Source organism: Onychostruthus taczanowskii, unplaced genomic scaffold, assembly GCF_017590055.1.
Source record: "Onychostruthus taczanowskii isolate IOZ18803 unplaced genomic scaffold, ASM1759005v1 scaffold16, whole genome shotgun sequence".
Taxonomy (NCBI): domain Eukaryota; kingdom Metazoa; phylum Chordata; class Aves; order Passeriformes; family Passeridae; genus Onychostruthus; species Onychostruthus taczanowskii.
Window position 1 is genome coordinate 10,525,680 of NW_024498795.1, and position 12,490 is coordinate 10,538,169.

Consider the following 12,490-nt stretch of genomic DNA (forward strand, 5'->3'; position numbering starts at 1 on the left):
ACTATAGGGACAATTATCATACTTGTCTCCTTTCCCTGTAATAAGGAACATCTCTAAGAGAGAGAGACGGGGTGGGGAGGGCAGAGAGAGAGCAAGCAGGTATCTCACTCAAACTCCTTCGTTCTGCTGCACCCCATATTTCCCCAGCTTTGATTAAGCCAGTCCCAACAAACACCAGCCCTGACCTCGCTTCTCCCTCCATCTGCCCCAGGGGCTCAGCCCCTCTGTGAGGAAAGACAGAGAAAGAGACAGGCTGCGGCCCAAAAAACCAACATGTCAAAACACCAGCCAGTGTTTTGATAAATAACAAGGAAGAGCCATGGGATCACCCCGAGAGGCCGGGGCGATGCTCGGAGCCCATGCGTGTGCGCAGACACGGTGCCACCGGCCCGGCTGGGTGTGCAGCGGGCAGCGAGGCAAACCTCACGTGCAGCAATGCTGCCTGACTTGTGGGGAACAAAACCCTCCACCAGCTCTCCCAGAAAAGAAAACAAAAGCCTTGAACAAACCATCCCCGGGCCATTTCAGCGAGCAACAAAGCTAACAAGCAAATCAAACAGAGAAATATCCCAGCAGACCTCAACTGGCTGAACAAACAAATGGAGAAACTCAGGTTCCAAAGAGCAGGAGAGCTGGGTTATGAAACAAGGTTTTTGATACAAAAGGAAGCTTACAGCTATCGCTGGTGATTAGACATGGAAGAGAAAGGTCACCCTGGGTGTTAGACCACACTTCACACTCTTCACACACGCACACCCCCACACACAGAGGTTATTCTATCAATATTTGTCCTGGAATCACATGCGGCAGAAAAAATTTCAAGTGAATGGTCAGCAGAATTTAATGCTCACATTCATTCATGTTGTGCTTTTGGATGAACATGTGTTTTTATATCCAGCACAATGTAAGCTTTAGAATCCAGGAGGTTTTAAATGAAAATACAGGAAAATCTTGGAATGAAACACTACATTTGTATATGCCTTTCAATGACATTTTCAGCAGGACAGGAACACCTCACGATTTTAGAAAGGGATCTGTGATAGGAGGGTGATTATTTGAATCTCCAAGTTCTGGAACTAACAGGAAAAATAATTCAGTTAATGCTCCAGAAAGACAACACTGTCCACAGAAACCTCCCCAAAGCAGAAGGGAGGGATTTATTCCTGCCATCACTGTGTTCTCTGGCCATGCTGCTGCGCTGGCATTACAGGTTTTATTTAGGGTCACAGCAGCAACAGCGGGAAGATATAATCCTCTGATGAACAAGCAGCTGTTACCCCCTGCCTTTGTGAAAATGATGATCTCAGGTTGAGGATATTGTTGCCTTGAATCATCATATTTTTTTTATCCCCCTGTGAGTTTGTCACAACAGATTGTTTGCTTATATTCAGATTATCAGGCCATGGCTCAATTTTCTCCCCTCAGCAAGATTTAAAGGAAATTTGACCGAAGGTGCTCTAACCATGGACTTTAGAATTTGGGTGCAAATAATGATGGTTAAAACACAAACAAAGCTAAACAAAGACAAAACCCAACCCTCTTGCCTAGTGACTTAATTACAAAATATTTGTGAGGCACAGCAGAACATCCAGTTCGGGTTATGATATACCTCGTGGGTGGCATTCAGAAGACTCTCGCAGAGACAAGATACCTCTAAGTCCCTCGAATAACGTCATAGTGTGACTGAAGTGAGATATTAGTGCTCTCTAAGATTGCACAGGGGTTAATTTCAGCTGCACAGGGGATAGCCTTGGAGAGGGGAGCTCCAGTGAACATCACAGAGAGTTATAGAACAAAGGCAAATACAGGGTGGCTGCTTCAAGGCAGAAGCTTTCGGGGAGAAGTTTATTTTAATATCCTAGCTGGAAATTCACTGGAAAAACAGCTCCATTGGCCCTGGTTAGGAAGAATGAGAGGGCAAAGATTACGTTCCTCTGGCAGTCGGTCCTGATGAAGCGCCCGTGTTCCAGCACAGGACAAAGCGTTGTCACCTCCAATGGCTGTGCTTTCTTCCTCATGTGGCTCATGCTAAAGAAAAAAAAGCCATGAGTTGGTCACACTGCATTAAGGATCGCTTTGATGGACTTGAAAGAGCCTGCTGGAATCATCTGCTGTGCACGCAGTGCCACGCTGCTGCCACAGGAGATGCTGCAGGAGGGCAGGGGACTGAGCGGGAGCAATGCCCAGGCCCGGCACCACGTCCCGTTCCGTTCCTCTTGCAAACCATTTTTCTTCACCTGCGCACCTCCTCACCCTCAGGGAAATGCTGATGACCCATGCTGGTGTTGTCTGCGCAGAGGAAACTCCCTATTCAAAGCGGGACACGTTGGCACAAACCAGGGTTAATCCTGCAAATGGGCTGGCAGGCTTCACACGGGGATTTGCTCTTTCTAGGTTTCACCCACACGAGACTATTGAATTTATATTTTGTAACACTTGTAAGGGAATATTCAAAGCAGAGAGGGAAAACAAAGGTTGTCCGTGAATGTGATTTGTTACTCTCGGAGATTTGGCTCTCACTCTGTTTGGCACTGAGCACCACAGAGCCCTGTCTCGCTGCTTCTCTGGCTCTACATTGGGGCAAAACTGCACATATTCAAGCATAATTAAAATTATGTTTCATAGGAGTCACACAATGCTCTGTAATGTATTTCCTTAAATAGCCACAGATTTGGTCTAAAATTACTTGGCTTGATGCCCTTCAGAAATGTCCACTTCAGAAACAACTGCAAGGTGAATTTGAGCATTTGAAGTTCTGGGACCAATTACCCTACATGCGTTTGTCTTCCTCTTACCTTTACGGGCCATCATCCTCCTGCTTCTCTCTGCAATCCAGGTATGCTTTGTACAGAGCGATAAAAACAAACATATCCCTCACCTATCTCATTCTATTGGCAAGTAAATACTAAGGGCTCAAGACCAGCAGATGGCTGTTCAAACAAATTCAGGTCTTATCGAGCCTAGAAAGGATTGACACACCCATGTTTTCACTTTGTGGCTCTCCTGTGAGCTGTAAGCGTTGTTTTTTCCAAGGGCAGAGTATGCTTCATGATATAGTATCACAAACTGCATTTGGTCCATGGAAATGCAGATTAGGTGTCAGACAGTTTAAAATTCCTGTGAATTCTTAAGAACAAAAATAGGGAGAGGTGACAACATGTCATTATTGCTTAGAGCAGCATGAAATTTAAACTAGGAAATTTCTTGATGTTAGAAAGAGGAATTTCAACAATAATTGAAGTTCTGCCATTTTTAAACATTTCCCTATAGCCTGTTCCTCTTGACTACTTTTTTTTTTTCTCACAAACATGCTTACACCTCCCAAAATACACAATCACTCAGGTGAAACTGTGCAGGCAGGTGGCACCTCAAGGCCTCTTGTGAGCTGCTGAGGTGGTCGAAAACACCAGTACCACATAAATCAGTGAAGACAACTCCTGAAATGTGCTTCAAGTTTCTCAACACCAAGTGTCAATCCTACCACAAGATGACCAAAAACCTCCTTGGATGTTTTCACTTCTGCCTTAAACATAAAGGTTTCTTAGGCACCTTTAGGATTTTCTTCTTAGGGCCACCTCACCACACTCTTCCCTAAGGGTGACAGGGGAAATGGCACTCATAAATGGTCCCCACGCCTGTACCATGTTAATGTCTCATCCTGGCCCCTCAGAACGTCAAGCAGGGTGCAAGAGAAGCTGTACTGATTTAAGAGCAGCAGTGAGGCAAACCAGGGCTATGTCAGCAGAGACAAGATATAGATGAACCAGGACTAAGAACAGAGCTAGAGAAGATATTTGAGCAGTGGTTAAGAGGGGTCTTATCTTGGAGTGGTAAGACCCTGACTGGAAGACACAGCTCTGACATCCTTGTTTCATTTCTTTCCATTAGAAAACTGGTATTTCTGCACTCCTAGTACTAAACTGAACATAATGAGACCACACTTGGGGTTTCATTTACAGATCTACCCTTGATGTACAGGACTTCTAACTCCTTTTAACTGCGTAATTCCCCCAACTTACAATCTTGCCTTGAAATCCGAGTTCTAGTCTCCCTCTAACTTCCAGTCTGTTCATTCATTGCCTGCTGGCAAAGAACTGCAGGCAAAGTTCTGTTTCCCTCATATCCCTTACAGACATAAAAACTACTTTGCTGGCAATTGTAGCAGCCAGGAGTTAAAAGTGAAGCACAGATACCTTTGATCAGCTTCACATCAGGGAATGAACACTCAGAATATATATTCAAATAAGTATTCAGCCAGCTGCAGCAATTGCTCTGGTCTTTGACCAACTGGTCAGATGAATGTTCTTCCCCAGAATCCCTTCTTTTCAAGGCATATCATAGAACCGCAGAATATCCCAAGTCAGAAGGATCACTCACAAGGATCACTGAAGCACTATTCCTGACCCTGCACAGGACAAACCAAGAATGGAGTGCCATGTGCCTGAGAGCATAGTCCAAATGCTTCCTCAGCTCTGCCAGGTTGGGTGCTGTGACCACTTTCCTGGGGAGCCTGTTCCAACCTCTGGGTGAAAAACTTTTTTCTAATATCTAACCTAAACCTTCCCTGACACAGCTTCATGCCACTGCCCTGGGTCCTGGTCACCAGAGAGAAGAGATCAGTCCCTGCCCCTCCATTTTCCCTTGAGAAGAAGCTGTGCACTGCTAGGAGGTCTCCCCTCAGCCTCTTCTTTTCCAGTCTGAACAAAACAAGTGACCTCAGCCACTCCTGGTACAGCTTCCCTGCTAGGTCCTTCCCCTTGGAGCCTCCTTTGGATGCTCTCTCATAACTTTGTAACTTCCATATGTTGTGTTGCTCACACAGGGCTTGAGGTGAGGCTGTCCAGGGCAGAGCAGAGCAGAGCAGGACAATCCCTGCTGGCAATGCTGTGCCTGGTGCACCCCAGGACATGACTGGCCCTCCTGGCTGCTTCATATCCAGCTTGCCATCAACCAAGGCCTTCATGTCCCTTTTCCACAGTGCCACTCTGCAGTTTTATTCCTGTCTGTACACAAATCCAGGTTTTCCCTGTTCCAGGTGCAGAATCCCTCACTTGTCCTTGTTAAACTCCATACACTTGGGGATTGCAAAGTCTGATGTCACCCCACTCACTCTAAGCCTTTGCACAAGGGCTGTGAGCAGCTGCTCATCCATCCCTTGATGATGCATGTTTATAATATTCAAGAGAGCTTTGAAGTTCCAGAGTTTTCTTCTAGAAACACTGTTCCTGCTACAAGTCAACATTAAGACAATATCAACCACTCAAAATATATAACACAAGACCTTGTTTTTCAGAAGAGATCTGTATTTAGGGCAAACATTAACCTAAAGCCAGACTCCAAAGTGCTCCCTCCCACAGAAAAGTACTTAAATCAAGCAGTAGTCCCATTAAAGCCTATGGGATTACTCCTGCAGTAATGTGCTTTTCAAAAGGGAGAGCATCACTAGGCTGCAGCTCTGAGAAGTAACACTGGGGCTGCATGGAGGGTGCAAACAAGCTTTTACTACCTAGGATGTTCTAATTAGTCCTAATGATGGTTTGAATGTGACTGATTGCATCATGCCTCGTTGGCAGAGTAGAAAAGAACTATTTCAATTAGTTTTGAAAATGAGTGGATTTAATTAGAATATTGCAGAATGCTTCATATTTAAAGAATATTTAATTTTGTGCTAAACACCAAGTTTTTAGCCAGGATTTTTGTACTCTTGCTATAGAATCCTCTTGCTTTGAAGGAGCTTGTTCCCATAGGAACACAGTCACACTGACCACATGGAGACAGCTCAAACATTTCCAAAATCAGCCAGCAGAATAATTCTGCTATGTATTCCTTCTACTGCTCTGGTTTGAGTGTATGTATTATGTCCTATTATATCTAGTTGGAATTACATGTCCAAACAGGACAAAGTGAAATAAATATATATATACACACATATGCACAAACACACACACACTGAACCAAAATCTTGTTAATTCTTTTTGCTGTGCATCTGAACTCTTTCCTTTTTCTTCTCTTTTTCCTGAGGGACTGGCCCAAAAAACAGCCATCTCCAAAGACATTGCAGTAAATTAGAACTAAATTATTCGCTTTTACTTTGGAAGAAGGAATTACCAGTGCGTCAAACATCCCAACAGAGACACCTGCAGATGCACCAAGTATGTACCAAATGCCATGCCAGGAGAGCTGTACCCTCCTGCTACATTGCCATTTCTTTCAGTTTCCTCTCTGGCCCCTAAGTAAGTTTTATTTTGTCATAAGTTTTAGGATTTATCAGACAGATTCTTTCCAGGTCTTACTCTTCCCAGGTCTTATTTCTTCACAACTTAATGGATTTATCCTTTCCTTAGGGCTCAAGGAAGCATGAATTTTAGTCTTTCAAGTTGAGTGCCATCTCTCTCTTCCCTTACTTTCTTCTACACTTGAATGCTTCATTTATTTAACAACCTCATTGATCTCAACATGAAAATTATTACACTGAGGTGCTATTCAATTTGAGCAGAGAAAGCAGAAGACTTTGGATCTGTCTTGCTAGGGGATTGCCGTTCCATTTATGTATTTTCCATTTGTTGCTTTCAAAACTTTCCCGCCAAAACATTCAGAGCACAAATGCATCCCGTTTAGACCAATTTTTAGCAGGTTTAATTGCTATCAGACTATGTACAATATGTATGTGGCAAGCTGTGGTTATTGGGGGTAGGGTTGAGCTGCTGTTTTCCCCTGCAATGGCAGTGAGACATCCCCACCCCACAGGCAGCCCCTGGTCCTGGCAGACCCCACTGTGCTGCTGGGGCCATTCCTCTGGAGGTAAATTTGCTGCTCCTCCAGCAGGTGCCTGGACTGCCTCCCATGGCAACCTGAAGGCAAGTGGGAGGATTTGGGAAGTGGAGGCAGCAGCCCCACGTGAGCAGCACAGCCGCGGCCCAGGGCAGCAGGGAGCAGTGAAAGACTCTGGAAGGCTGTGATGGGAAGCCTGTGACTTGACCTGTTTGTGATGAGAACTGCAGCCAGGCACATGCCAGATCAGAGGTGCACAGCCTTTGGCAGCTCACAGGTGTGGGGAGAGAGAAGCTGCCCATCATCTTCCTCCCACCCAGCCTGCAGCTGAGGCTGGACTCATATTTCCCTGCCACCAAAGTCACTGCCATTTCATCTTCCATTTCAGGATTTCGGTCACTTGTGCCAGCTTTTCTGACCACCCTGGAAGCGAGGCAGAGCTGACCTGGCTGGGTTTTATCATGTTGGAGATTTGCCAGTGGCAAATATTTAGCTGGGAATATTGCTCAGGGGATCCAGGCAAGATCTGTGCCCTATCCTGGGGGCAAGGTAAAGTGGCTGCAGACCCTTGGGACTCCCATGCAGGTGGCCCAAGGTGACAGACCACAAAGATGCAGGCGCAGGTTTTATTTCTCCCCTCTGACTGCAAGTTTTCCATACCAGCCTGCAGTGAGCACTACCCAGTGAGGATCTTCCAAAGTTAAAATGGCTCCGAAACCTTCCCTGAAATCTTGGAATGAACCAAATGTGGTGCTGGTGGGATATCGTCTTGCCTGCAGACCGGAAAACGCCACGAAGCTGAAGGCAAAAACCCAGCTTCTGCCACCAGAAGTTTTCCGTTTGCTTCCTCCGTTCCCCTTGGAGTCACACTCCTTGAATATTTTCAAGAGGAGGAAAAAAAAATCCTTTGAACATTTTTTCTTTCTTTTTCTTGGATATTAAATATTTCCAGTCAAGCTGAACTTGTAGGAGAGTGTTGGAAACACTCCACCAGCATGTCCCTCTGGGAACTTTAGATTCTATTTATTTAGTGTTTTTATGCACTGAAGACTGTGTCTGAGAAGGTGTCAACAGCGTTTTCCTTCTCATCCAGCTCCTTGGTCAGACTGTCCTGTGAACTGGAGGGTTTTCTTAGCCTCAGCAACCAGCAAACTGAAAGACTTGCCAACATGAATGTTTCAGAAACCTGCAGCCTGTTTTAAAATTATCCCGAGCTGATTAAAAATTAACAGACACTGTGACAAAGATGAATGTTCTTCCAGGCTTCCCTCTGAAATCTTAATGTCCAGCGATTCTGTACTTGATTCCAAATTGCCTAAGAATGGTAAAGAACAGGATAAATCACTGCTGTCACTTAATGAAAACCTTAAAACAGTTCGTCTTAGCAACGAGTCATTCTGCTCTACTGCAGTTAGAAGTCGATTTTTATTTACACCACTGCCTAAGGTGATTTCCAAGCAAACAGGACATTTGCCCCTTCCTTGTTTCAATAAAGATGATTCTGTTTTGAACCTCACACCTATGTTAACTTATGACACTGAAAAAAACCCAAAACCCAAACTCTGATTTCAAAGAATAAAACTGCAGGAAGACAAGGACAAACAGAAACAGGGGTTGTTTTCTGTACAAATGCCCACAGTTTTTGTTTTTCAAGGGAGGGAGGAGCTATGTGGCACTGTTCCCATTTAATCACTCTAGTAGAAGCCAGTAGGAGCCAGCAACAGCCACATTCCTACGCAGTTCCTACATGGCCACCTTCCTTGTTTTGTCTAGTTATCCTGCAAGCTCACTGAGACATGGGAGAGTATTTTAGCAGCACCCAGTAAAATGGAGCCTCAGGTGTAGTGTGGGTCTTTAAGGGATCCAATAGTATATAAAGTGGAAAAACAACAGCAGCAACAACAAAAAAACCTCAAACCCAGCTTAAGTTGAATAAGGAACTTCAAAAATTCAAGGATGCAAGAAAGAAGTGAGGAGAAATTCATGCTGGATGTGCAAGCCCTCAGCCCCCCTGCCGTGTGCATGCATATGTTTTTCATGGTCTTGCCCTTGGAGCTCACACAACCAGTTTTTGACCAGTTTTCCAAGAAATGCTTGGCCTGAATCAGATCTAGCATGGATCTAGCAATGAAAAATATTAAGTATCCTTAGTGAAGATGCAGTAAGTTGGAGTAATGATACAGAGGCCAGTTTTGACTTAACTAGAATGCCCTAAATTCTACCACCTGTGTGTGCACTACCAGCTTACTGATGATCTCAGGAACTCTTCAACACAAACACAAACACCATGCATGCCACACCTCTGACAACCAAAATAATTGGCAGGCTGGGTGCCCTGACCATCCACACCTCAGCTGATCTGAGGAGACACTGTTTCATCTTGGCTGAGGGCACCTGCTTCTGTCTGTGGGTCCTGCCCCACAGTCACACACACCACTCCAACCATGATGGTCGGTGCCCACAGATTTCTGTCACTTTCCCACTACTGTATTTGAATTTGGTTTCATGTCAGCTTGGTGATGTTGGGACCTACCCTGAAATGATGCAAGCAAAATTAGGTTCTGCACAGAGAGGCAAGCGTGGACCAATCCTACCCAAGGAACACTGCTTTTCCAAGAAGGTGACGCTCTTCTTAGTGTCAAAATTCTACATTTCAATTAGCAAAGGTGACCCTTAACAAGCAAAACATTCAGGCTCCTCAAAAATCACCAGTGAAAAGCACAAGCACTTAGCATTTCCGAGAATCAGGCTAAATTTACAACAGACTGAAGGTTTGGGCCTGGCACTAAAACAGGTCTTGCTATCCAGATGCAGTATTAGTCTTTTGTAAAGAATTTTTACTGTCTTTATCCAATTTCCATTCTTAACTATGGCTCTCAGTGAAATTTGTTCCAACTCCCCCAACTTTTTTTCTGCCAGACACTCCTAAACAGAAGGATTATTAAATTCACATTCCAAATCTTTCTCCAATGTTACAACTGCTTTCCCCTTTTGAAGTGCAATTATCTTCTGCAAAGTAAAGGAAAAAGAAAGTGTTTATAAAGATTGGATTTGGATTGTTTCTCCAAAGTCTTGCACAGCAAGAATAGAGTTCTCACAGGCTACAGACACTCTGCCTGGCTACGGGGATCTGATAGTGATATCCAAGACCACTGGTAATAATGATCTCTCTTCTCACCTACAGGAGCACTATCGCCAGACATCTTTGCTGAACTTTGCATAACAGCATTACCTGAGCCTGACATTCAGAAAACAAGACTCTTAAAATTACAACTAACAATTGCATTTATTCTTCCTTCCCCTAGCTGACTAGGTCCTGCAGCTCTAACAAGTACCAGTGACAATATGAGACTTGGTTTTGTCCCCAAAGCAGGCAAACACTATGCAGAGGCCACTCAAGAACTAGCCTGGTGACTCACGCTGGTGACTCAGGACCAGTTATTCCCACAGAGTTAACTCTCAGTATAACACAAATCTTGCCTCTAACTCAAATTCTGTATGAAGTTTTCAACTCATCTGCAAAGATATTTTTAAGCTTGGCCTGACAAACTACTCAGGACCCCAACTTCAGCTCAAGGTCTCAAGGTCTGTGTCCTTTCTGACTGGCTTTTCACATCCTGCTGGCCACACACTCGCCTTGCAGCAGGACTGCACCCACACCAGTTAAACTAAACTAAAGACAACATGAGGATTCTCCACGTGTTAACTTTCCTCTGAGGGCAGGTATGTAGAGGCACTGTTTCTCTAATCCCATTATTCAGAAAGGTAAACTGCCGAGCTTTTGGTTTTGTTCAAACTCCCTCCACCCTCTTCAATCTCTACAAAGAAAGCCTCTCCATCACCTGTGTTAACAGGATCCCCAAATTCCATGCCGCCTCTGAACACCCACAATGATGAGTCTCTCTTGCAGGTCTTGGTGCAGTGGGTGAAAAAGCCATCATGCTCCATCACTCCCATTACCATTTGTCATCTAACCGCTTACATAAGCCTGTGACCTCTGAAATAAAAACATTTACTTGCACTTGGGTAGAGCTGGTTGGTTGGAAGAGAACTTGGAGAAGGAAATGATTGGAAAAACAGTCACAGAAGCAAGCTTCCAGAATGTGCCTTTTTGGTTTTCCTTTCAACTTTGCTATTTCCTCCAGTCAACCACTGCTTCTCCATCAAACAAAAAAGTTTCAACCAGCAAAATCAATTTTTTTAACATTTTCACATATCCTCCAGCACACAGGACTTCTATAGCTCATGAGATCACCTAAAGTTTTGCTAAGCACAGATCAAGAGGACATAAGTAACTGGAAAAAAATTCATATTATGTTGTGCACATTAATTTAAATGTGCTACTAAATGTATAAATAGGTCTAGAGAACCGGGTATTTCAAACGTGCCAATTATCTTTGTACTGTGGTACCCCACTCGTTATCAAAAATAGCTTCACTTCAGACTGGAAAAGTAATTTTCTTCTTTTGTACGTAGCTTTCTCAAATGGGTTTATTTTCACTTGCAATTGAAGAGATGTTTTAACCAACCTTCAGTGTGATTTTTGGAAAAGACAGTATCCTCCAGAGGCAGTTTGTGCATATTAGACCAGAGCATCTGTTTGGGTCCATGGGAGTATTTAGGCTGGTGGGCACAGACAAGCACTTTGCAAAGGGACAAAGTGAGTTCAGCTGGATGAGCCAGGCCTGGAAAGACCTACACTCTATCCTGACCACTCTAATTTTGATGCAAGGAGGTTGATAGGCTCAACCATTCACATAAGTGTTCCTGATGGCAGAGACTGTAAAAAATTATTTTGTAGAATTCCAGTGCCAAAATCATTCAGATGCACACGTGGACAAGGGAAGGGCTAACACTTGCCTCTGGGTCAGCTGTGGAGGAGCTCTAAAACAGAGGCTGTGGCTTCATTTAAAACAATGCTTCCAACAGATAGGAATTTATCTCATCAAAAGAGTAATCCTGTGAAAGGAGTGCACACTTCTGACCTCATAAAAAATGTCCTAAGTTTAACCAACCTCTGGAACCCCCTCCGGCATTTTGGTGGTGGCTCTCTTTCCCAGACCTGTGTACTGTGAGAAGCTGAATTCGGCAAATATACACCAGTACTCAGTTGCCATACAGAGGTTTTGAGCTCCAGAGGAAAATACACACTCTGTTGCTGCTGCCCCTCAGAAATGCAAGAGGGAAAAAAATATCCCAGTGTCTATCTTACTCAGTTCTAATGTGGGAGGCCTGAGTTCCATGACCTATTTACCATTTGGTAGTAGTCCCTGGACCAGGGGTCAGCATTCAGTAACATACCAACTGCCAGGCTACAGAATCTGCGACTCAGGATTCCTCCTCCAAAAAGTCCTGAACTCTTTTGGAAGTGGGGAAAGAAGCCTGGAACTCCTCCACAGGAGCCAAGTGTATCAGTGCCCTGATATCTCACTGGTTGCCACTGCAGGGACAATGCCTTTGGTCAGAAAAAAGCATTGTCATCAAATGAAGGTGGCAGGCCTGAAATTCCTCAGCCTTCCTCTCCAAAACGGAAGTTTGAAGGAACCACTTTGCAACCACAGGGGTACAGAGCATCTTTTCAATAGATGGGACATGTCAGTTAGGCCTTTTCTCTGGGGAGGAGAGTTCAGTACTCTGCCCTACTCACTTTCCATCCAAATGATCCATCCTTGACATGCCACAGGGACAGGCACAGAAGTACCCTCTGGTAAGAAATACA

General features: G+C 44.4%; 1 protein-coding gene across 1 annotated transcript in view; it reads left to right on the forward strand.

Moving 5' to 3' along the window:
* The window catches only part of CABLES1 (Cdk5 and Abl enzyme substrate 1), a 96,815-nt gene that overhangs the window by 12,828 nt on the left and 71,497 nt on the right, over positions 1 to 12,490 (forward strand). The window contains exon 2 of the mRNA XM_041399220.1: positions 12,218 to 12,334. Within this exon, the coding sequence (XP_041255154.1) occupies positions 12,218 to 12,334 (117 nt within the window). The remainder of the gene's footprint in view (positions 1 to 12,217; positions 12,335 to 12,490) is intronic.